The sequence below is a fragment of the Rhopilema esculentum genome, chromosome 11 (genome assembly GCF_057945365.1).
Source record: "Rhopilema esculentum isolate cy_ngs chromosome 11, ASM5794536v1, whole genome shotgun sequence".
Lineage (NCBI taxonomy): Eukaryota > Metazoa > Cnidaria > Scyphozoa > Rhizostomeae > Rhizostomatidae > Rhopilema > Rhopilema esculentum.
Window position 1 is genome coordinate 16,334,101 of NC_142825.1, and position 24,910 is coordinate 16,359,010.

At 37.5% G+C, this 24,910-nt stretch overlaps 3 protein-coding genes and 1 pseudogene across 3 annotated transcripts; 3 read left to right on the forward strand and 1 right to left on the reverse strand.

Annotated features, from left to right (window-relative positions):
* Nucleotides 1–838: 838 nt before the first annotated feature.
* LOC148959107 (uncharacterized) lies at nt 839–6,809 on the reverse strand. The gene is made up of 4 exons (XM_089111522.1): nt 6,234–6,809; nt 5,788–5,877; nt 5,524–5,595; nt 839–1,148 (listed from the first exon to the last, which is right to left on the reverse strand). Exons 1-4 carry the CDS (start codon nt 6,268–6,270, stop codon nt 1,027–1,029), a joined length of 321 nt encoding a protein of 106 aa, XP_088967648.1. The 5' UTR covers nt 6,271–6,809; the 3' UTR covers nt 839–1,026.
* Nucleotides 6,810–7,878: 1,069 nt separating this feature from the next.
* On the forward strand, nt 7,879–10,170 carry LOC135683264 (P2X purinoceptor 7-like). The gene is made up of 4 exons (XM_089111508.1): nt 7,879–8,069; nt 8,265–8,480; nt 8,823–8,994; nt 10,043–10,170. Exons 1-3 carry the CDS (start codon nt 7,879–7,881, stop codon nt 8,983–8,985), a joined length of 570 nt encoding a protein of 189 aa, XP_088967634.1. The 3' UTR covers nt 8,986–8,994; nt 10,043–10,170.
* Nucleotides 10,171–13,372: 3,202 nt separating this feature from the next.
* LOC148959108 (uncharacterized) lies at nt 13,373–14,704 on the forward strand. Its single transcript, XM_089111479.1, has one exon. It carries the CDS (start codon nt 13,373–13,375, stop codon nt 14,702–14,704), a length of 1,332 nt encoding a protein of 443 aa, XP_088967605.1.
* Nucleotides 14,705–18,944: 4,240 nt separating this feature from the next.
* On the forward strand, nt 18,945–24,873 carry LOC135693931 (uncharacterized; annotated as a pseudogene).
* Nucleotides 24,874–24,910: the final 37 nt, after the last annotated feature.

The window sequence follows — 24,910 nt, forward strand, 5'->3', positions numbered from 1 at the left end:
TGTTGGTACATTTCATTGTTAAAACTGAATTCAACTGAACGTGTTGCAGTTTCCATCAGTTCAATGAATACTTCCTCTGGGAATGGTGGGCTATTAAGCTCGCTCCGGTACAAAGCGTCGGCACATATTTTGATGGTCTCACTCAAAGGAACATTTGTGAAAAGACTACTAATGTCAAAAGAGCACATGAAAGATGTTTCGTTTTCGATGTTCAAGTTTTGCATGAATTCAGCGAAAGTAAAAGAATCCTTGATGCAATGTTTTGAATATTTTTGAAGAACAGGGTCCAAAACTTCAGAAAGCCACTTAGCCAGTTCGTGTTGTGCTGAGCCAATCATAGACAAGATAGGTCTAAGTGGGACGTTCGGCTTGTGTATTTTAGGGAGGCCATACATTTGTGGTCGTTGAGAGCCCGTGGGTCTTATCCTATCATAAATTTCTGTAGCCAACATTTTTGAGTTGACCAGTTCCAATTATTTAATTTGTTTCTATCTTTTAATTTGTTTCTATTCACTTTTGTAGTGTTTATGCATTTCTCTATATCTCCTAATATGGGTACTTTAGTCCTTACCGTGTACAAATAATCACTTTAGGTGGTGTAAGGGCTTTTTCAAGCGTACCCAGGCGACTGGCAATATAGGGCTTTATAGCTGATTTACTTACTTAAAAAACTCTCCATAAATATACATATCATATGTTTGTATAGATTAACTTGCACTTGAAATTAAATAAGTAAGTTACAATTTTGTTTTAGCAGTCGTCAATGAACAAATGTAGGTATATATCTATATATATATATATATATATATATATATATATATGCCTGCTTCAAGAATTTAATGATGATAATAAAAAAAATATTCACGTCTACATTTGACTGATAAAAGCAGACCCAGCTTTGCCATGTATATTTTTGTAGAATATATTGGTAAACAATCCTTGCAAGGTATCTGTTCATTGTTGAAAAATCTTTTTGAAAAAAGGGGAGGGCGGGGGGTAGGCTATTTTGTGTTTAAGAGTTGAATGCTAAGCAGCCTTTGACATCAGGTATGTGGACAGTAATAATGTTTGGAAATTATAAGAAGGGAGACTCCACTTACTTTTGGGCTTAACACTTTCGTCGCATTCGACTGCCGACCTCTGCTCAACTAAAAGAAATTTGAAAGAAAATTATTAGATACATAGCAAACTAAAAGATTTCACGGCGAGAATGTTATAATACGTCACAGAAATAGAGATCCGTTTGCAAATATAAATGAATTTTCAATACGGAAAGGAAGATGGCTTTAGTAAAATTTGCTTGAAAAACTGCATTTTTCAGGGTAATGGAAGCATCGATATACAGATGTGACATGAGTCTCAGGAAAGGAGAGTCCCTTATTATCATAAAGATGGATGTTTTGATAAACCTACAGCTACCCCCCCCCCCCAAAAAGTGTAACAGGATCGCTGTATACTTCTGTAAATTCTTCCCCATGTAAGTATTTAATGTATGTATGCGTAGTAGCCAAGTGTCACTCAACCATTGTATTTAGCATTTCCGTTTTAAAGAATATAAATAGATTGATTTTGTAGTTAAAGGGCTTTTTAATAATCAAGAAAATGTGAGAAACTATGAAGTCTTCTTCGTCTAAATCCTAACGCGTCTCGAAGTACTGTCACAGAATTGGTGCAGGACCCGCTCGTCTTTACCATCGATCATCAATCCTCTCAATGTCATACGAAGAAGTCCTTGGACTTGTCAGTGGTTTTGCCTCCGTTGTCAAAGAACAACAGATCACCGCCAAAGATGTTTCCTCTCAAACTCAGCAACAGATTCGAGAGCTCTCTAATGCCATCCATGAATTATCGCAATCTGTTCGCAACAAAGAAACTACAAGCTCACCCCTTCGTCTACCACAGCTCACTCTCCCTGAGTTTACAGGCCGCAAAGACCTTGATCGTTTTGCCCAACAACTCACAAACATGCTTTCTTCTTCTGGTGTCTCTGCCAAATTTTGGTTTACCTATTTGAAACAACAATGCCGCCGGGATACCCCAGCGTTCGACATCATCTGTGCATTCGAAGCTTCCAATGCCGCTAGAATAGACAAAACAAGCAATGCTGAGTTCATTCTTTTCTATGAAACTGGCCTTGCTCAACTCAAAGCCCAGAGAGGGGTTCCCAAAGAGCAAAAAATCCACCAACTAATCGCCACATATTACTCAATGTGCCAACACCCTTCTGAATTAGTGGCCGACTTCGCCCATCGTTTCCTTGAAACCCAGCATTCCTTGGAAAAACTCATTCCTGAAATTCACTGTACCGACGCAGATGTAGAATTAATTCACGCATTTATGCTCAAATTACATTCTCTTGCAAAAGAACTTGTGAGCCGAGATTCACCCTTCTCTTTGCTTACAGCCATGATTGAAGCTGCCAAACGGTTTGAATCCGTCCAGCCTCCAAAGCCTGATGAGGTTTATGAAAGCCCCAAGCCTTGGTTTCCTCTCCGCCACCTGACATGCAGTCGAGAAACTCTCAAGACTCTCCTCATGCGAAGCAAAATGTTCGATCACGCCAACAAGCTCAAAAAGACCCTCCAGGTACAAACTTTTGTCGTTACTTTGACAAATTTGACGTAGCACAATGCGAGATGCCAAATAATCAATGTAAAAGAGGCTATATTCATAAATGCTCAAAATGCTTTAGATTTAACTGTTAGACTTACACATTCTCCCAACCCTTGTAGTGATTCTCGCAGTGCCCCTCCTGATATTCGTAAGCATGATAGAATTAAGGAAACTTATGTATCCCCTTCTGACCCTAAACACAGTAATTCTGTACTGCTTAGCTCGGTAAAAGAAATTGTCAGCGATTCTTTTTCTTCCTTAAAGAAAGACTTAGCAACAAGTATCAAGAAAGAAGTCAAACGGCAACTGCCCCAGCCTACCCAGGCTCCCGTGTCTCATGTGGCTACAATGCAAGATCCACTTTATGGTATGCCAGCTATAACGTCCCTTCCCGTTAATGCGAAATTTTCATCTTTGGATCTTGCGGCAAAAAACATTTGGTGGACTAAGGTCACCTCTGCAGGTGTTTCCCTGCCCTTGCCCCTGGATAGCTGCTGCCCAGTTTCACTCGTCAGCCAACATCATGCGCAAACCGTAGCCAAATACGACCCTGCGTTTCAATTTACTAAATTAGAGCAGCCCATCCCTGTTTCGGTCGCTGGGCCTAATTCTTCCCTCATGGCAGTTGGTGTCATCTTCCCGCAACTTTCACGATGCTCGTTGTTCCCAGCCTGTCTTGGCCTATTTTATTTGGTCAGAATCATTTGCAACAAACCGATGCACGTATATATTCTAAGGATTTGAAGGTATATTTTGCTGATTCTGCAATGGCTTTTAACATTGGCTGTTACGACTCCAATCCAATCGAATATTTTCCTGCTATGAGAGGCCAACAGCCCAGCCCCAGCTCAACGGCCAATGTTACATGTTTGCTTACCGCCATGCCAATCAATGCAAGGCATGTCAGCAAGCCATGTTTCTTTGACCCGACGGCTCAATTTTGTCACGGTTTGCCTCATGGTAACCGCCTCCCTTATAGGCTCTCCTCTCTTTTCGGGGCCCCTTTGGCTGGAGGGCAATACGTTTTCACCAGGGCTTCAAACTCTTAGTGGTCCAATAGACCTTGCCTCCCTGAAGAGCGTATCTTTTTCTGGTGAACAACTGCCCCAATGTTACCCTGCCAGCCACCCTGGGTTTTCAAAATGTCGACCAAGTCGGCCACTGGCCCTGACCCCACCTTCTTGTGTGGCTGTTTTTGCACCTCAAAGCAACGACGCCATATACTCTGATGATCAACCTGATATGGCCTTCGTAACCAAAATCTTAATACGTTCGAACAAAGGTTCTGCAAATATACCTTTTAATGTTTCGCTCGGCACTATACGATCTTTCTCCAAAGCGGATAGTGTGGTGTATGAAGATACCGTGGATTATACTGCAAAACAAATGGCCGACCACTGGTATTCACAGGTATTAGCAAATGTGCATAATCCGCCTTTAGGTGTCGATCCGCTTGTCTCCTTGCCAACACACGTTAAGAGCACAGTGTTAGATTCTCCAGCATTATCCGAATTTCTAGAAACCAATACCGTCGAGCATGATAATGCTTTTCCGCCTACAGATAATGTGTGTCTTAACCCAACTTCACCAGAATTTTATAAACAGCTTGTAACGGCTTTAGAATTGGACACGTTCCAATATGCGCATGTGCTAAGTCTAGTTATGGACCGATTCAAAGCACTCTTACGAAAATATCCAAATGTATTTCATTTGCCGAATTCGCCACTGTCAGCCATTAAAGGGTTTATCATGATATCAATACAGGCGATTCTCCTCCTGTTTATAGACTTCCTTACCGTAAGAGTCCTGCAGAGTTAGCAGCTATTAAGGAGGAGCTTGAGCGTATGGTAAAACTTTGCATTTTTCAACCTAGCCATTCCCCTTGGGGGTTCCTTGTATCTTAGTCCGTAAACCCCCCGAAAAAGGAAAACCTCAACCACCTCGCTTTGTAGTAGATTATCGGGCTCTCAATGCTGTTACCCTTGGTGATGGGTACCCAATCCCTAACGTTTCCAATATTCTAGATGCTATAAGTGAGGGTAAAATTTTTGGTAAGCTGGATTTAGCCAGTGGCTAGTGGCAGGTCCCAGTGAATCCGAAACATCGCAAAAAAACAGCATTTTGTACTCTTTTAGGCCTCTGGGAAAACTTGCGTATGCCTTTTGGTTTAAAAACTGCGCCCGAGACATTTCAATGTATACTTAACACAGTCTTATCTGACTTCTTGTATCAATGGCTGATAATCTATATCGACGACTGTGTAACCTGGTCTTCGTCTTATGAAGAAGAGCTACTTCACTACCAGCAGATTTTCGAGCGTGCCTTTAAATTTAAATTTCGCTAAAGGAGAAAGCGAAAACAGGCAAGAGATAACAGTGGCATAAATCTCTATTCACTAAAACAACCATTATTAATTAGTAAAGCCTTGTTAAACTTACGCAGCACTAATGCCTTTTACTTGTCCAATATTGAATCTTTCGAACGTTGTACTTCCAATAATAGCTTAAACTAGGACTTTTTGCAGAAATAAATATGTTATTACAATAAAGGTCCAAATTTTTTGTAGCCAGGTTGTTAAGTGCAAGTCACATTTTAAAAAAGATTCTCTAAAAAACATGATTCTGTCGTGCAGGTACTAGTGAATGCTGCCTAGCAGTCTCTTTAATAAGAAAAATTACTGTATATTATAAATATTTTCAGCTGTGATATATTTGAAAAATTTTTTTTAGCTTAAAAAAAAGTCTCAGCTTTTTTCAGTCTTTATCGAGGTAGTGATATGGTTTTAAAGGCACGGACAGAGCACAAAAATCAGGCGAGCCAAGTCTAAAATTGGATGTTCATAAAATTGGATGATTCTGAGCATGAATGTATCTATATACTATATCATTATAAATGAAAGAGGGCATTTACTTGGCATCTGGAGTATTTCGTCTGCTATGATCTGCGTATTCTCCTCGTCGGCAATTTCATCGAAGAAATCCACTAGAAGAAATCCAAAAGGTAAATGGTTAGATTCACGGAAAAAGACGGTGTAGAAATTTTATAATAACTAGAAATACAACAAGACACCAGAAGGGGGTTTGTTCTTTCTAATTCTCGATTCTTCTCGGCGTGAACATTCATATATTAAAATAAAATTCTGACGATTGAAAAAATGTGCTGAGAGTTTCTTACTTTGGGGCGGCGGGATCTCATCTTCTACGATCTGCTTATCGTCTTCTTCGTCTTCCATTGCATCACGCTGCACCCCAAATTTCTGCTCCACTAAAATAGATTCCAAAAAGTAGAATGTAAGTTAGGCAGAAAAAACTGACTCCCTACAGTAGCTGAAATCATTTGAAATAAAACAAGGCACTAACTAGGAAGCGGTTTGTTTCAACAGTGGCTGAGCTCTCACTAATTTGGCTGGAGGCAGGGCTTGGAAAGTTGGTCCTTATCAATCATTTGGAGGCTGGCTCGAATAAATTAATTTAACGAAAATAAATGAATTTGTTTTGATAATTGATTAATGGATCAATGATGGTCTCATCATTGTTGTAGGAAAACATTATTTTTTTACCAAAAGCACCAAATAGATTTCAGAACAAAAAGCACAAACAAATGAACTGCAATGTACTCACCATCTTCATTATATTCGTGGTCCATCTTCTGGCTCATGACTTCTCATGAAAACTGATTTTTTGCATTCGAGGACCCCTTTTTATGGAAAACTTAGCATCAGATTGCGTGGTATTGTTTTCGTTTTCAATACTACTCCTACTAGTTGATGCCTGTTAACAATGACATACCAAAGCATTGTCTACACAGGGTTAATTAGTTTTGGAAACTGCTGTGCAGCGTGGGTCGAAGATACGAAACATGGTTGCTATTTGGTTGTTTAGGATTGATTCTAGCGAAGAAGTAAGTGAACAAATGTATTTTTTGCTATTACGTATCTCTCTGTGACACCTACGTTTCCAAAACCGTCTCCCCCACCCTAGAAACACACAACCAAACACTTGCAACTAGGGTTTTTCGTCGATTCATGCAAACCTCCCTCACCAGCATTGTCATGCAAACAGTTTAGACTATCCTCAGACTATTTTATCCCCCAAGGAATAAAAAACATCCCACCCTCTCCCAGGGTCTTAAAAAGACACCATTTCCGATTTCTACACTAAATTTTCAGCAAATTGACTGCATTTTCAAACACGCGAGTTGCCTGCAAGTTCACTCTCCAGAACAAGCGCGACCCCTCAATCCACTTCTTAAACAATGAATAACTCAAAATTTATTATTTCAAACCTTGACTTTGCCTCCTCATTGTCAGTAATGACAGAATGATTGTTGTGTGAGGAGATTCATCATTCCTGTAAGAAACAATTTCCTTCATTGTCTGGATTGTGTCTTTGGCTTTCTTTTTGGTTAAAGGCACTTTGTCACGTCAATCAATTGTTTAAAGATAACAATAGGCTTTGTAGCGTGTTCAAAATAGGCATGAGCATAAGGAATCGTTTTGCTGTGCTAAATGGGTGCTAAAATACATTTTACGCTGAAAGTTCAAACAAAAGCACTCTGCTTTCAAATTTTTTTTAGGCATTTGCATTCTTTCCTCCATCATCTCCTGAGTCAAGTAAACAAAGCTGTTTCAATTGTCTTGCTATTGGATCATACTTTGGGATTCTAAGAACATGTAGGCAATATTGCTTTACTCTTGCTCTCATCATCATTATTTTAAGTATGTTTTTGGAAGTGCTACCACGATTGACTTCCTGAGACCTTCTGTGCATTTTATGCAGCCCAATAGTTTTCGGCTAGCTTTTTTAGAGATCTATTAAATTGATTGAATTAATTATCTTATACCTTGGCTTTGCCTCCTCACTGTCAGTAATGACAGAATGATTGTTGTGAGAGGAGATTCATAATTCCTGTCAGAAACAATTTCCTTCATTGTCTGGATTGTGTCTTTGGTTTTCTTTTTGGTTAAAGGTGAACTGACACGCAAAATTAACTTGATCTCTATTGAAAGTCTATCTGGTCAAAACAATTAGGGCGTTTTCAGTTTTTGAAAATTAAGCACGGTTTGCGAGTTTTTGAGCGCTAAAGTTCATCACCGACAACCTTCCGATTAACTGCGAGTTCGTCCGAGCTTTGTCAAATCCGTGATGTCACAAACACCACATTAGAATCACAGAATACACTTGCGCCACTTGGAACTGGAAGCCTTTTCTGACTTTGGTTGGATCGACTTGATTTTGCGAAAGAGGATCGATCGATACGTTGAAAATGGATTCAGACTCTGATACAGAATTCAGTTATCCTGATTTACAACAACAGGCAACGATTCGCCCTTTTATGTTTGAGCCCCTACCGCGGTCACAAAGAGATGCAGCTTGTGGGCCTAGTCAAAGTGACAACACCAAGGATATGGAGGATGAGGATGATGTAAATACCGATAGGATAGGACACACAGAATGGTAATTAGATTTTTATTTCTGCTTTTAAAAGCTGAGCTAGTATTACCATCAGTAAATGCAAATTTTTGTTAACTAAGATAATCACGAGACACTACAATATTAAAGATCGCTATTTGTACAAAATATAGAGACTTGCCTTGAATGATAGTGTCTACCTGCCGAAACAGTAAACCCATGCTTTCCTGACTGATTCAGGTGTCAGTGTGGCAAATGTTTGCCAATGCGAAAAGGAAGGGAGAGTGTCTGCTGCTTGGAGATAGAAGAAGTAAAAAAACGAACCGGAAGACTTACATGCATAACAGACCACGATGGCTTCAAGTCACTATGCCTTGATCATCATGTCGTAGAGGATGCGATTTATCAGTATGTGGGTGAGGTGGGAGGCTATGTCGACGATACTCCCGCTTTTGAGTAAGTTTTTATGATTTCTGGGTCTTAAATTTTCTCATTTTTTTCGTTATGGAGAAAGTGTTTTAATAACTTTGCGAAACAATATTGGGTAGTAAAACAATCTGAATGATCAGTTTTGGACCTGCTTTTTTGAAAAGCTGACTCGCGTCTCCAATGACCCCAGTTGCATTAAAATTTTTGATGCATGTTTGGAAGATTTTTTTTCTTTGGGTTGTGATTTTTGCAGATATTTTCTTCTAGGGGTTTTTATGAAAACTTTCAGACCAAGCCCCCTCCTAGCATTTCCATATTAAACTGTTATCTTGATTTATGCCAGTATCTTATTTTTTTGTTGCTTTCCAGACTTTTTAGGCATGTAGCTTATCACCAGTTTGTCAGGTGGATTTGGCGGCAGCTAGCAAAGCATGTAAGGAAAGTCATTCCTTCTTGTTCGGTGGCAAAGATTAGAGCCAAGTTTCCATCTGAAACATATACGGGGTTCAAGTTATTTGGAATTGATCACTGATTATATTAGGTAAATAAAGCAGCATATTTTGAATATATGTGTATTAAGCCCAGTTCATAGTCGATGCATTACATCAAAACTTTTACCCGTACGCCTTATTTCTCTGCGGGAGGCGCCAGCTTGTCTGGTGTCGGCTTGCCAAAGAGCTAGCGTACGCTAAATTTCGCCCCATATCAGAGGCATAGGTCTTGCGTACGGAAGTTTATTCTGTTTTCCGCAAACCCGTATGCCTTGAACTTATCGAGTTGAGAAATCTTCAACTTTTTTTGCCTTCCGTACGGAAAATTTCTTAGCAATGGCCGATTTTGAAGGAAAACTTTGTGAAGAGATACACAAATACCCCCACATGTATGATTCCTTGCTAGAGGACTGTCGGTCTGGAACCCAGAGTAAGAAATCGGGACAAATATTGAATTATTCGACAGGAGCAAGAAAAATGGCTATTTATACCGGAATCATTGACATCAAACGCGAATCGTTGACAATAACGGCACAATCCCCGCAAACGGTTCGTAAAGTATTTGTAGGTAGAATATACCAGCATGTTTGCTGTTCTTTTTATTTTTTCTCCGTACAAGTAGAAGGGCAAGAGGAACATTCCTCGACGGCATGTCTGGAAACTATGAACCGAAAAAGCTTATGGCGTATCGTTTCAAGCTTCCCGCATGGACATGCGGAAAACGTATGTGTTTATGCTTTTTGTATATGCAAGATGAAAAGGCTATGCTTCAAAGCTTACCCTTGTGCAGAATTTAGCGTAAGCTAATAAGTTCAGAACTATGAACCAAGCTTTAGCCTTGGACCACATACATTACATTATATTTCCATTTGGATATATAATGTTTTCTTCCTGTAGGGTTTTTTCATATGAAAATAGTAATAATTGTGTTCCCTTGTTACAGGATATACATTTCTACATCATCTCTATATACATTTCTATATCATTACCGAAAAAATCCCTAAATTTTGAATTTCTTTACTTCTCTAGCAATTTTGAATTTTCTTTTTCTATGTAGAGGTTTTTTGTTTTGAACTTGGTTGTTTTGTTCCTCTGTAGGCCCTGCACAAGATGTCTTTGAAAAACGGGAGATATGCTGACTCACAAGCTCTGGCTTCGATACCTTTTTATGGCCAGCAGAAAGAGGATCTGGACTTTTGATCAAGTCATGACAATCACCTGCTTGTGCATATGTCATTAGCTCTTTTCTTCTATCAACTGCCCTCTCCATAATGATCTTTGCATACTCTAAAAAGTTTGAAAATAACACATCAAATCAAATGAGCAGGTTGAAAGGATAAGGTCATTATTTTTAGGCACTGCCAACAAGAAAGACTAACCATATGTGGATTTTGACTTAATTGGTTTAACCAAACCAGTTTGTTTGTACTTTATATAGGATATTTGCCATCTTTTCTCCCCATCCTTTGTTTCCAATTGCTGTCTGCCAGTATTCTCATTGAAATGAATAGCTGCCAGAAGAACCCTAGAAAATAAAAAGATTATGCTGATCTGTTGTTTACAGTGAAGCACAAACTTTGAAAGACACATACCAGCTCGTTGTTTCGTAGCAACATAGAATATTCCTTTTAATCCTGTATGCCAAATATCACATTATGCATAATAGAATTGCAGGATTATTCGATAGCAGTGTCTTTCTCGTAAAGAAAAGCTATTTAAACCAGGTAAATAACAAGCTTCCTTAAGATATCATTAACAAGGGCTATTATGTCTCATTGATATTTAGGAACCAATAAATGGATAACATGTGCTTGATTGTTACCTTGCTGTCATTGCCTGAAAGTGAAAATGTGTATGCTTTGGGGCAAAGTGGAGAACAATGTTATGGAAAGATTCAAGATGACTTGTCTGTTCCACAGGTGAAAGCTTAGCTATGTCATTAAGAAGTTGTGTTTTGGTCAATTTGTCTTTCAATTCTTTATATGCAGCTTTTCCTGAAAAAGAGTATTTGTGTTAATCAATGTTTGTTGTCTCATAAGAAACACAAACACAAGTAAATGCTTTTTAAACATGATCCCATCCAACAAGTTTTTGGCTCGCAAAGTCGTTTATTGTTTATTCTACATTTTTTGTCATGTTTGAAAATTTTTGCATAAGATACCTTTTATCAACTATTCACGCTCCATAGGCCCATGTTCACAGCATTTAAAAAGTTGTCCATCATGTTCTTCGAGCTTATTAATGATGTAGTTGAAAAGAGAAAGCCACTTTTCCTTGATTAGTTGTGGACTTTCTTTGCTAGTTGATGCACATCAATATACATGATTTTTTATTGATGGCACCCATTCATTTACCACAGCTGTTGTCCTCTTCTTGCCAATTTCTTCTACCTTTCTTGCAATCGCTGATAGGAATTTTATATCAGTAATTGAATTTCAAGCATGATTGTCATTTTATTTGGATTAGAATATAGCAGTAAATCAATGTTTCAACTCTTTAAGAAATAATCAATACAATAAAGCAATATTCATTTACAAATGAAGTTATAAATTAAATGTCAGTGGAATGTGTAGATATTTAAACATTTGGCCAACAATTGATATTTTAGGTCAATTTAAATTAATTAAATTAAATTAAATTAAATCATCGAATTAAATTAAAGAGGTTAAAAAAACTAAGTGTCAATTTAATGCGACACAAATGCGACCTTTAAATCCATTGCCGCATTAAATAATTAAATGTGACGGTAGTTCACCAGGCTTGTCGCATAAAACGGCAGTAGCGCGACTGGCTTTAAAGGTCGCTTTTCTGTCGCGTCGAATTAAATTAAACAAAGGTGTGTTCCAGATATTAGCAGCAGCTTACATTATTTCCAACCAATTGCGCATTCGTAAAATAGCCCGTTAGTTGGAGAAAATGGCGGCGACAAACAGTGCCTCGAATCTCCTGTTTTACAATTCTTTAAAGTCAAATGAAGAAATGTGCAAGATTAAAAAGATTCGTTCGTTTGCCTGTTCCGGTTGGGCGGATTCCCTGCTCTGAATTTAGGGGAAGAGCTGGGAAAACCATTTACCGTATCCTTGCTTTTGTATGAAATCCTCTATCCCTGAAGCAGTTTTCCTTGTAAGGGATGCCTTTTTACAAATTGCGACCAAGGCCTTGAACTTGTTTCGTGCCTGGGCAACAGTAAAATCGCATGTCTTCCCCTGGTCCTCGCATCGTGCTGAAAGAAGGCGAACAATTTTGTTGTATACTTCACTGAATTTTTCGCCTTAAATATTCATCTTCACAAACAATATCTATGAGGTCATCGATTATCTCTTCGGGCCATGTCGATTTGCGACCACTTCTCTTTTGTTTTGTTGCCTTTTCCCTAGGCCTAATAGAGGTGTCAAAGACTCTCCGCCTTGCATGCTATCACTGCCTTCATTTTCACTGCTACTTCTTGCTTCTTCGTCATTTTCAAATTCCAGTTCGTCGTTTTTGTTAAATTCTTCCGAGCTCATTTTCATCTAGATGTGAAACTTCGAAACTTTGATCGCAATTTTTGGTATAATTTTAAGAAGAAGACCGCCAAAACACTAACAATACCTAAAGCGCATGCGTTCAGATATTTGGCGCCACTTTTAAATTCGACGCCACATAATTAAATTCGACCTTTAAATCCACTGTTGTATTTTGCCGCATTATGGTCGAAATTAATTGAATTTAATTCGACGCGGCAGAAATGCGACCTTTAAACTAGGCCTTAAAGAGTTGGAGGAGTTTTTACATCTGATTTGTAACATTCATTTATAAATCAGTTCAACCTTTCTGTCTATGAATTTATTTAATGCCAATTGCTATGCAACAAAGTTACAAAGCAACTCACATTTTGCAACATGGAAGACATTGAAGCGGTGATTCTTGTCTGAATGACATTATCTCATGTATTTTTTAACTCCAGCATGTCTGTCTGTGACAAGTGTCGAGGAGTTAATACCTGCAGCTTTCACTTCATCCGAGCAACGTTTTAAACCTTCCAGCTCCATGTGATATGAACCACTATGGTGGCCCATGGCTATCAACGCAAAAAATAAATTTTTTTACAAATTTGATTGCATACTATCATCATTTTTAGAATAATTCAATAAAAAATTAATTAAAAGTTTAATGAAATAAAATTTAATTTTACAAAATTATAAAAATAAATAAATTTAAATGTTGAAAAAATTTTCTATTCAACTTTTTTAAATCATTGAATAAAATTTTATTTCTTTTATGAAATAAAATTTAATTCAACAAAATATAAAATGAATAATTTTGAATTGAAAAAAATATTTCAAAAAATAAAAATTCTATATATTTTTATTTTTTGCGACGTGGCCCATCGCTATAAACTATCAGTGAAGTACTCCATGTAAATTACCAGAGAGCACTGCATTGTTGATGGGCCTAATATCACAACTGACTGTGCAATTACTTGTGCATCTACTGTCCACAGCTTGGATTACTGAGACATACTACTGCATGAATCTACATTTATTGGCATTCATGGCTCAGTCAAGAGAAAGTGCGTGTGAACTTGGAAACTGGCGGGATGACGAAAACCACAAAAAAGACTTGAGACGTTATGTTGGCTCCAGCATGAAACGAGTAGAAATACTCGATTTTGTAAAGAGGGACTATTTCAGGTACAGCTGGAGTATACCAACTCTTGATCGAAGGCTACGATATTTTGGTATTCGTTATGTGAACAGAGCTATTCCATTGCCAGAGGTTATAGATGCAGTGCGGGCAGAATTAGATGGTGGAGGACAAAAGCTTGGATATCGAAGTATGAATCTGAAGTTAAGAAATGAACATGGCATTTTTGTACCCAGGAAACTTGTGAGTGATATTATGTGGGATCTTGACCCTGAAGGAGTTGAAGCAAGGAAACTTCGGAAAAATAAAAAGGGTATGAAAAGACCTTTCATATGTGATGGGCCCAATCAGCTCTTCTCATTGGATGGGCACGACAAAATGATGGGGTTCCAGAACAGTACCTTCCCACTTGCCATATATGGCTGCCTGGATACATTTTCCAGAAAGATCATATTTCTCAATGTTTGGACTGGGAACTCCAACCCCCTTGTGATAGGAAAGTTCTTTATGATGTATCTAAATAGAGCCAAAATCATTCCAAATTATATACGCATTGATAAGGGGACTGAAACTGGTGTGATGGCTGCTATGCATACATATCTCAGGAGTAAAACTGGAGATTTCGAAGATCCAACTGAAAGTGTTATCTATGGCCCATCTACGTCAAATAAAATTGAGCGTTGGTGGAGGGAACTTCATGAACGAATGGAGAAGGGCCTAAAATTGTATTTGAATCAGTTGCTATCAAGATGCCTTTATGATCCACATAATGCAAGGGATCGTAATATTTTAGCATATATATTCATCCCTGTGCTAAAAAGGGAATGTGATGCATTTGTTAGATTATGGAATTCACACAGGATAAGACAACAGAAAGAGTTACAACTTCCAACAGGCATACCCGATCATATGTATGCATTTCCAGAACACTATGGAGGTGAGAACAAAGGCTTTGTTGTGGCAGAGAATGATCTAATTGATGCAGCTGACTACGCAGAGTTGATAAATGCACCAGATGATTACTTGTCTATTGAAGATAGAACCAGATTTAGTGGATTTGTACCAGAACCAGGCAATTTAGAGTTCAGAGAAACTGTTGCAGTCTATGAGTATCTGAAGAATAGTTGCCCTTAATATTAATAAAAAATTATATTAACATAGATAAGGGGCTGCACACAAGTCGATTAGGGTTCATAGTAAACCTGGAAAACCTAGAGAACCTGGAAAATGAGCTATTTTTAGGAAAAGTCAGGGAAAACCTGGAATAGTCAGGGATCTTTCTTAATTTTTAAACCTAGCCAGGGAAAGGTGAGGGAAAACAAATCATTTGGTCCATATTGCATTTTGATTGAAAATCTAAGCCATGGCAGATTTTTCAAAAAATAGATTTCAATCTGAAATGTTATCACTTAATCATAATGTTTTGGAACACAAATAAAAGTTACTTTTACTACCATATGCTACCTTTTGTTATAACAAGGCTGCTAAGCTCTTTATCTGTCTGTAAATGGGATTCAGGAAAACAAATAGTTGTTTTCAAAATCAAGAAAATGTTGATTTTTTCTGATAAGTTTGTCGTGCATTTTTTTGTTACTATTTCCTTGTAATCAATGAAAAAACCTCTGATAACATAACAGCTAAGGCCAAATAACAATTTCAAAATGAAACAAAAAACTGGCATCTACCAGAAAAGCAATATCAACAATTATTTCAAAACATAATGAGGAGGGTACTCCATATGATTTTCAAATCACAATCTTGTTGAATGTCCAGTGGATATTTTGCCTAAAAGAATCAATTTTTGTGCGGCCCCTAACATAGCCAATGAAAGCAACTTGTAACAAACAAAATGTCAATAGTAGTCAATGTTAAGCTTCCATGTATTGAAACATCTTATCAAAAAAGGATTACAAATAACCAGCTTTTTATGAAATTACACTGCTAGATAATTGATTCAAATTAAGAAGTTTGCAATACAAATTGCATACATGATGCAATGAAAAGTTTTTAAATGCATGGTCCTGAAGATTTCCTGCACAGAATAACTTTTCAGCATCATTAATTGAATCAGCAAGTGAAGATGTTGCAATCTCTGGATCACAGAGCTTATATCCAACTCCTTGCAAGTCAAGAAGTAGTAGTTTTCCTTCACTATCAGCAAGTGAAAAGTGGCATACTGCTTCTGCTTTTTGATGTATATCCTTGTTTACAATATTTGCTGCAATTGGCTCTCCATTGTTGTTGACATACTTGACAAAGGTTCCAGCTAGGAATGGTTCCACTGTTACAGGCACGTCCTCCATCATTGAAAAATATATCTCATCATAACTAGAGATAGATCCAAATAGTTCCTTTTCTTCAATCTTCTTTTCCAAGCGATTCAAAATCCCCTTAGCAGCCATATGCATCTGCACCTGCTTTCTTGTGTGTTCAACAATTGTGGTGTCCCCAAGTAGTGGTTTGATGTTTTCCCATGTTTCTGCTTGGAACTTTTTTACAACCCAAGTCCCTTTAAAAACCTCTTTGTTACTGACTGCTTTGAAAGCATCTCGAAAGCCTCCTGCTGCAAAATGTTTCATTTCTATTTGAAAATTGATTGGATCATTTTTCAGCCATACCTTTTCGATGATGCCAAAAGATTCCAGTTGCAGTGTAACATCATCACAAACTTCTGGTTGGATAAGCTTTCCAGCACCAAGAAGATCTGCTATTGTTACAGATTTAGGGACAGTAACCTTCATTGGCTCAGCACTTGATGTTGCTGATGAAATTCCACTGTCATTCTTAGGTTTGGAAAATGCACTTCTAGATGGCAAACTGAAAGGCATGATGCTTGAGTGGCTGACATTTTTATTGAACTCAGGGCTGAATTCATAATTTTCACGTTGATTAGTAGGCCTGTCCAGCTTTCGCACTCCATTTCCTGATGTCATAAACCGCACTAGATAAAACTTTTTCCCGGTTACATGCTCATCTAAGGTGCAAGAAGGACCTCTGTCGCTATACAGGACATAGCAAGAGCCTATAGGAGCACCATAAAATGACTCACATGCATGCTTAATGTTTTTCAATGTCAATGAATCATAATGGGTGAAGTCTACAAAGTCCCTTGAATCCAGTGGCTCAAATTTTTTCAATTTTCCAGTTGGCTGCGAGTTAACTCTCTGCACAACAATACATTCAATGCCCTTCTTTGGCTTCTTGCCTTTGCCGTGCCCTGCGTTGTCTGTTTGACCGATTCGTTTAGCTTTTACTTTTGCCAGGAAGTTATTGTATGCATCTCTTCCATCCGCCATGTTTGCATGAACACGAGTTTCCGTCTGATAATTTACATGGAGTACTTCACTGATAGTTGATAGCCATGGGCCACGTCGTTAAAAAATAAAAATATATAGAATTTTCATTTTTTGAAATATTTTTTTCAATTCGAAATTATTCATTTTATTTTTTGTTGAATTAAATTTTATTTCATAAAAGAAATAAAATTTTATTAAATGATTTAAAAAAGTTGAATAGAAAATTTTTTCAACATTTAAATTTATTTATTTTTATAATTTTGTAAAATTAAATTTTATTTCATTAAACTTTTAATTAATTTTTTATTGGATTATTCTAAAAATAATGATAGTATGCAATCAAATTTTTAAAAAATTTTATTTTTTGCGTTGATAGCCATGGGCCACCATAATGTGATATGAACCACCAACTTCATTGCTCTACACCAATAAAAAGGGAAATCAGTAGAAAAAGCATCACGTTCTTAGAGTCGAGGGAGGTCATAGTCAATCATTGGAAAAGCTCTTTTGGACTTAAACTGAAACTTTGCTTAGGTTATACCTAAAGTTGTAAGACTATTTTAGGTCTCATTTCATAGTTACCTGTAGTGTATTAACACTGATTATTTTGTTTGATTCCAGATTCATCAATGAATAGCTCCCATATTTGGCAGGATGACCTGGAGAATCCATTCTGGCATCACCTCCCAGTTTTCTGATATCCTGACTGCTTCTCAAAAGTTGCTGTTGAACAGACTTCCAATGTTCCAAAATTGTGGGAATCAAATACAGTTTTTGGATCCTATGATAAGTCCTCTCTGTGAAGCTTGGTGTTTGCATATTGTGAAAAAGTAGCAATATTTTTGCTGGGGAGCACCCTGAGCACTTGCAGCAATGACAAAATTTCCAAGTGGCATATCACCAATTAGTGGCTGACTTCTCCATTTTCTTACATGACCTTGCAGACATGATGCTTCAACTTGTACCATTGAGCCCACCAAGGATATCAATACAGGGACCAAGACAAACTGAGCAAATTGCGAAAAGCTGCAGGAGACATACCAGGAACTCAAATACCAGGAACTTTCTTTCAAAGTGAGGTAGAATCTCCTTTTCACATTCAGACTCGGCAGATGAGAAAGATGATGCTTGAGGATCCCAGTTTTCACTTTGTGATCCACTGCTGGTTTCAGATTCTACCTCAGAAAACTCATGGGACTCAGCAAGACCACTGCTCAATTGTGGTGAAACTGTAAATAAAACATTTTGAAGAGGAACACCATCTCTTAATTATCCTCAGGCATAAATTACTGTCTATTGTGCTCTCAGACTTGAACTACTACCTCCCCCCCCCTTAAAGTTTATCTACATGTAGCCTGTATACTCTCTTTTCTGTTTACCTGCTATTAGGAAAGTCTGCAAGGAATATTTTTCTTGTATGTTGAATGATCTAATCAGTTGACAACATTTTGACAGAAATTACTCTACAGTTGACAGAATTCAAAATCCAAAAATAATTACAAATAAAAATGTACGACATGAGAGAAACAAATCAAATTTTACCTTCGTTCGCCTGATCTGGTACTCTATGGATACATAAAGGATGCATTTGGCTGTCTGTTTGTATGGCTTTATGGACAGACTTTTTTTTCGTTCAGTTTGGGTATACCTGTTTACAGACTCTGTTTTTTCTGTTTGGAATGATACACTAACTGGAAGTTGGGTGTCTGTATTGCAGCCAATGTCTATAAACAAGGGCATTGCAAGTTCTGTGGAGTCTTTTTCAGAGGGAGGAGACTGCTCTGCCAATAACTTTTGCACAATCTAGACCAGTATGTAAAAATTAATCATAATTTATTTATTATATAAATTCCTTAAAAGTCCTTTATTTAAGTTGGTAAGCAGAAAACAGGCTTGAAAAAGTTTCCTGTAGGGGCAGACACTTAGTCATATATTGGGGGGACAAGCCATTTGTTTTGATAAGATGATGTCAAATTGTTCCATTGTTTTAGACCCAAAGCCCATTTTCCTCAAAAATATTGGGGGCAACCACCCCCTCCTCCCAGGTGTCTATCACTGCTTTCCTGAAAAAGAGCCTGAGACTGCAACGCCCCTCCAGTTTCATTCTGGTATACATTTCATATGTTTTGGAAATTATTTAGGGCTTGAAACCCAAAGCTCCTACTGCCCGTTTTATTTTACATTGATAGCACAATAAAAGTCATCTCACAAAACTCACATTTTGTTTTAGAAATATTCACATTATCAGGGAAGCTGGAAAGGGGGGAAGAGGGGGAAACTGCCCTCTTGCCCTTTGATAGGAGGAGCAAGGGGGCTAAAGTGCCCTTGTTCTCAGCCTTTTGTATTTATTAAGGGGGGCATGGCCCCCTCACTTTTTTGCAAAACACTGGAGCTTTTATAAAACCTTTAGAAATTGACTACTTTCGGGCAATTAAAAGTGGGCATGGTTGGACTGGGGGGAGGGGCATATTTGGAGTATTTGCCACAGCATAACCAAAAAATTTAATAATACGTGCAGCTTTAAATATGAAATTTAAAAGAAGCCGAATATACTGTGTTCTGAGAATCAATGATCTAGAATGTACTATGCAGTAACAGGCTATGTAAAATTAATATGGCTTGACGAACCTCATGACGGGCTCTCTTCATTAGCGCTTTGCTTTTGCCAGCAGCAGTAACAGGGCTTTTTCTTGGGCTAAGGCTTGGCTCCAGGTGTTTCTGAAATTTGCTCGCAAACCTGCTCCCAAATACGGTCTTTTCCCTTTGACATTACACTTAAATTTGGGTGACGAGCAGTCGAATTCCGTTGGAACAGCATCCGCTTTCAATTTTAACTTGAAACGAATGCCTGTTAATTCCATTAACTCGGCATTCCTCTCGAAGCAAGTTTGCTTGAAATGGTCTTGACAAAGCGCTGCTCTTGGACCGGGATTGAAGTTTTCCCTTTTTGTATTTCTAATCGACTGTCTTCGTATGATAGGGTTTTCGGGGAATGTGAACAACGATTTTCCTTTACCAGTGCAATTATAAGCTGAACAGCCAACCATTTTCTTTATTTGCAATCACAGGCCACGTTTATCTCGTCGAAAAGTAGCAGAATATTAACAAGGTGTCTGGTCACTTTGGCGTGATTTGTATTCGAGAGATGAAAACATGGTATTTGTGATGTCACGCCCACTAGGTCATATGAAATGCCGATAATGGCCGAGTCGTTAACGATAATTTTGTGACATTTGAGGCAGAATTGCAACGAAACGGAAAGCAATAATTAACCGTAAATTTGATATTAAGATTCCACGCATCATTTTCTATATTATATCAAAAAATAGTTTTGCGTGTCAGTTCACCTTTAAAGGCACTTTGTCACGTCAATCAATTGTTTAAAGATAACAATAGACTTTGTAGCGTGTTCAAAATAGGCATGAGCATAAGGAATCGTTTTGCTGTCCATAAAACACCAGAATTTTGTAGGTTTCATGACTCCCTGACCTCTTTGATCTTAGCATCTATCCAAAATGTCATCTTTGCTGGACCTGAGATGCTTTCGTCTAACCAAACTTGAAAAGAGTTATTTGAATCCATGTTATTACTACACTTGTAACGTGGACAGACGCTGTCACAACCACAAGAAAAGATGGTGCTCCACCAACATCCAGTTGCGCTGTTACAATATCCTTGTTTCATGTAGGGTATAATCCAAGTGAAGCTCCTAATGCCAAAATGGGTGCTAAAACACATTTTACGCTGAAAGTTCAAACAAAAGCACTCTGCTTTCAAATTTTTTTTAGGCATTTGCATTCTTTCCTCCATCACAACTTCTGAGTCAAGTAAACAAAGCTGTTTCAATTGTCTATTGTATCATATTCTGGGATTCTTAAAACATGTAGGCCATATTGCTCTACTCTTGCTCTAAACATCTCTATTCTAAGTATGTATTTTTGGAAGTGCTACCGCGATTGACTTGCTGAGATTTTCTGTGGATTTTATCATAGTCATAAGAGAGAGATGAATAGTCTGGAAGCGAATAATGCGCTATTGTTCTAGCTCTTTGATAAAGATTTTCCTAGCGCCCGGACCTCCCAAAGTGCACACATTTTGTGCGTTGTGTTGTTTTGTTGTGGATGGTGTATGTTCGCAGTTTTTCCAAATGCCTGGAGCAAATTGTTCGATCTTTGGTTGTTCAACATCAAGAAGAAATAAAGAGCTTAGTATTTTTAAGATCCCTTTGCCAAATAGCGAAACCAACAAGAAATGGAGAAGTGAATTAATTAATGTTGTCACCAAAGATTGGGTCATTGATCAGAACCTCCAACGTCAAATTGATACAAACAAAATATATATTTGTGAAAGACACTTCTCCGAGGAACAACTTTGGATTTGTAAGTAATATTTATGTTTTTTTCATCTATAACTGCTCAAAGCTTTTGATATTTGCTTTCTGATCTCTTTTATGTCACTTATTTAGGATACACCAGTAGCGATTGCCAAGGTTGGGCCTAAATCAGTGAACTCGACGTCTGCTTTTCCTTTCGTTTCACTGATGGCAGGAATACTATATGTGAAATTGCTGGCGCATTGAGCGTTTAGTGATGCATTATTTTGGCATTGATAGTTAATTTGAAAATATTTTAAAAATCCATTGCATTTTATTGCATTACAGCAACCTTTTTATCACATACGGTGAATTAATGTTGCTTTGTCTTCATGTTATCATGTTGCTGGATTTTAGGTCTATAAGGAAAAATTAGGTCTCTAAATGAGACTGTATGTTTTATTTTATTCCATAGATCCAACACGAAAAGCTCTTAAAGATGGAGTGGTGCCATCACTGCATCTTCCAAAGAAGAGCCTCTCTGTTTCTCCCCCTCCCCCGCGTTCAACAACAGCTATCAAGAAAAGAGAAGAAAACATATCTTCAACAGTCTCCTCATCTTCAGTTCCTATGGCAGTTTACAAGAGCTTTCCCGAATTTCAGCAACGTCTTTCAAAGCTAAAGCTCAGAGATTCTTGGCAAATTGATATGTCTGAGTTCTTGGTAACCATTGCTTCCAATATCGAGGATTATTTGCTTCCTAAATATGAAATCTTTGTGGAACCTTCTCTTAAATTTTCTTTGCGAGTTTTTGGCTGGATGCTCACTGATGACCATGATTTTTATGGAAAATACGAACGATCTTTAACAAATGTTACCTTGTCCAATCTTATTCAAGAAATTGAGCAATCTTTATTATGCAAAGGAATTTATATACCTGTACTAAAGCCACTGCAAGCATTCAAAGGCATGTGTTCCCAAGAAAGTTCTCATTTCTTGAATATCAACAAAGCTCTTCCCAAAAAAGATGGCTTCAAGATGAATTTTTACGATCTGCAAACTGTTCTCTCCTTTTATTAGGTAAAAATCAATGTTCTTCTTGCCTTGCTCAAGGTGCAAATTTTATCTATGAAAGCAGACGAAAAGAAAGTCGATTAAATGAGCCTGCTAAGCTGTTTGCTCCTATTAAATTTACAGCCCCTGAAAGAATAAAGCTAACTTTGCAACAGAACCGTTTGAAATGCAAGCAATTTGAGCAGCAAATTGAAGACATGAGGCAGTCCTTGGCAAATCACAGCAAACCAGTTGATCCTCAACTTAGCAAAGATCTGATTTCCTTGTTCAGTGGTTGTGATGAAAAAGATGTGCCACCTTTCATGAAATTGTTTTGGGAGGAACAACAGAATTATATAGCTGAGTCCAAATCCAGCAGCATTAGATATCATCCAATGGTCATCAAGTTTTGTCTTTCTCTTGCCTCAAAATCTTCCTCTGCATATTCTGATCTTCGCTATGACAGCAAAACTGGTTCTGGTATTTTAGTCTTGCCAAGTTTAAGAACACTGAGAGACTATAAGAATTATATTCGTCCAAGAAGAGGATTCAATCCCGACATTATTAATGATTTGTCTGTAAAGACAAAGGAATTTTCTCCTGCTGAAAGATTTGTCACCATTTTATTTGATGAAATTAAGATCCAAGAAGATTTGGTTTGGGACAAGCATACTGGTGAGCTTATTGGCTTTGTTGATCTTGGTGACATTGACACAAATTTTGCCACTCTTCAAGATGTTCAACAGCTAGCCACACATGTCCTTGTATTCCTCATCAAAAGTGTTGTCAATCCTCTTTCTTTCAGTCTTGCAACATTTGCTACCACTGGTGCAACATCTTATCAAATCTTCCCCATCTTCTGGAAAGCAGTAAACATTCTTGAGAATATCAATTTGAAAGTCATTGCCGCCACTGCTGATGGAGCATCTCCAAATCGAAAATTCTTCCGCATGCACAAAGCTCTTGATGGTGACAGTCATGACAAGGTTGTTTATCGTACCAAGAATCTTTTCAGTAAAGATGAACGGTACATTTATTTCTTTGCTGATGTTCCTCATTTGATGAAAACAGCTCGTAATTGTCTTGCAAAATCAGGATCTGGTCGTACAACACGTCTCTTATGGAATGACGGCTTGCACATCCTCTGGTCTCATATTTCTCAGTTCTATTTTGATGACTTGTACAGTGGCCTGAAGATGCTCCCCAAGTTAACCAGTGATCACTTTAATTTAACACCATATTCTGTCATGAGGGTTCATCTTGCTGCTCAGGTTTTAAGTGATACAGTTGCAGTCTGCTTGGATAAATTTGGCCCCCCTGAAGCTTCTGCAACAGCCAAGTTCTGTTCAATGATGGACAAATTCTTTGACTGTCTAAATGTCAGAAACACCACTGAGCATGCCCTGAAGAGAAAACCCTTTTTACAGCCATATTCTGATGTTGAGGATCCAAGATTCACCTGGTTGGATCAATTTCTTCAATATTTTTCACACTGGAGAGATTCTATTGAAAAGCGCAAAGGAAATTTCTCAGAAAATGCAAGGAGCAGTATGTTCATTTCTTGGCAAACATATGAAGGTCTTCAAACAAGTGTCCTTTCCTTCAAAGAAGTTTGCCAATTTCTCCTTCAAAATGGTGTTCCTTATGTTTTATCTAACCGTTTCTGCCAAGATGATCTTGAAACTACTTTGGCAGACAGCGTGCAATTGGAAGCCGCAGAGACAACCCTTCAGTTAGAGATGTTGGTTACAATGACAGCACCATTAAGTCTCAATTTTCTGTTCGTCCAATTGCTGGAAATGTTAACATTCAGGTTGGAAAATATGTCAACGATACAGAGCCATTGCCAAAAAGAAGCAAAAAGAAGTAACTGCTAATAATATTGCAAAACATTTATATTTACAACTTTAATGTATACAGTACACATTAATTTTATTTTACCATAAACTTTTATTTAACAACCTTTTATTTGACCATTTAAGAATCTAGAACTACAGTGCAGGCCTCAGAATATTAGCATGGTTATCGAGTGTTGGTGAAACCTTCATATAGCATTGGCAACAATATACAAAAAGCAATTTGCATTTGCATTTGGAAAATTATCAAAAATTCCTTGACAATTATTTTATGTTAATATACTCAGGACCCACACTGTAGGTTGCGTAGTATTTTGTATAATACAATAATAACGAATGGAATATTGCATGATGTAATTAATCCTAATAATTAACCATATCTGAACAACGTGAGAAAGCTATCCTCATCAAAGCAAAAATGATGGGTTTTAAAAAACAATTAAAGCTTTGAATTTGATCATTTAGATGTCAAATTGTCTACATAACTGAATGTCAGTATGATTCTTTAGTGAGTGCTCATCATTTTAATTTTGCTGTGATATAAACCACATGATTGTTTTCAAATTATAATTAAAGTTTTCAGTGGGCCTTGAGTGATTGTTGCTACTGTATAGTATTTTGCACATCTGGTACACTATCTTTGTTTAAATAATTACAACTGTAAATTGTGAATGATAAGTAAAAACCATAGCTGCCTTAGCATATAAACTATAAAATATTATAAAATATGTATGTTGCGTGTGGTACTTTTTCCAAAATAATAATAATAAAGTAAGCAAATAAATCGAGTACCAGAATGAAATGAATTAAAAACAACAAAGTT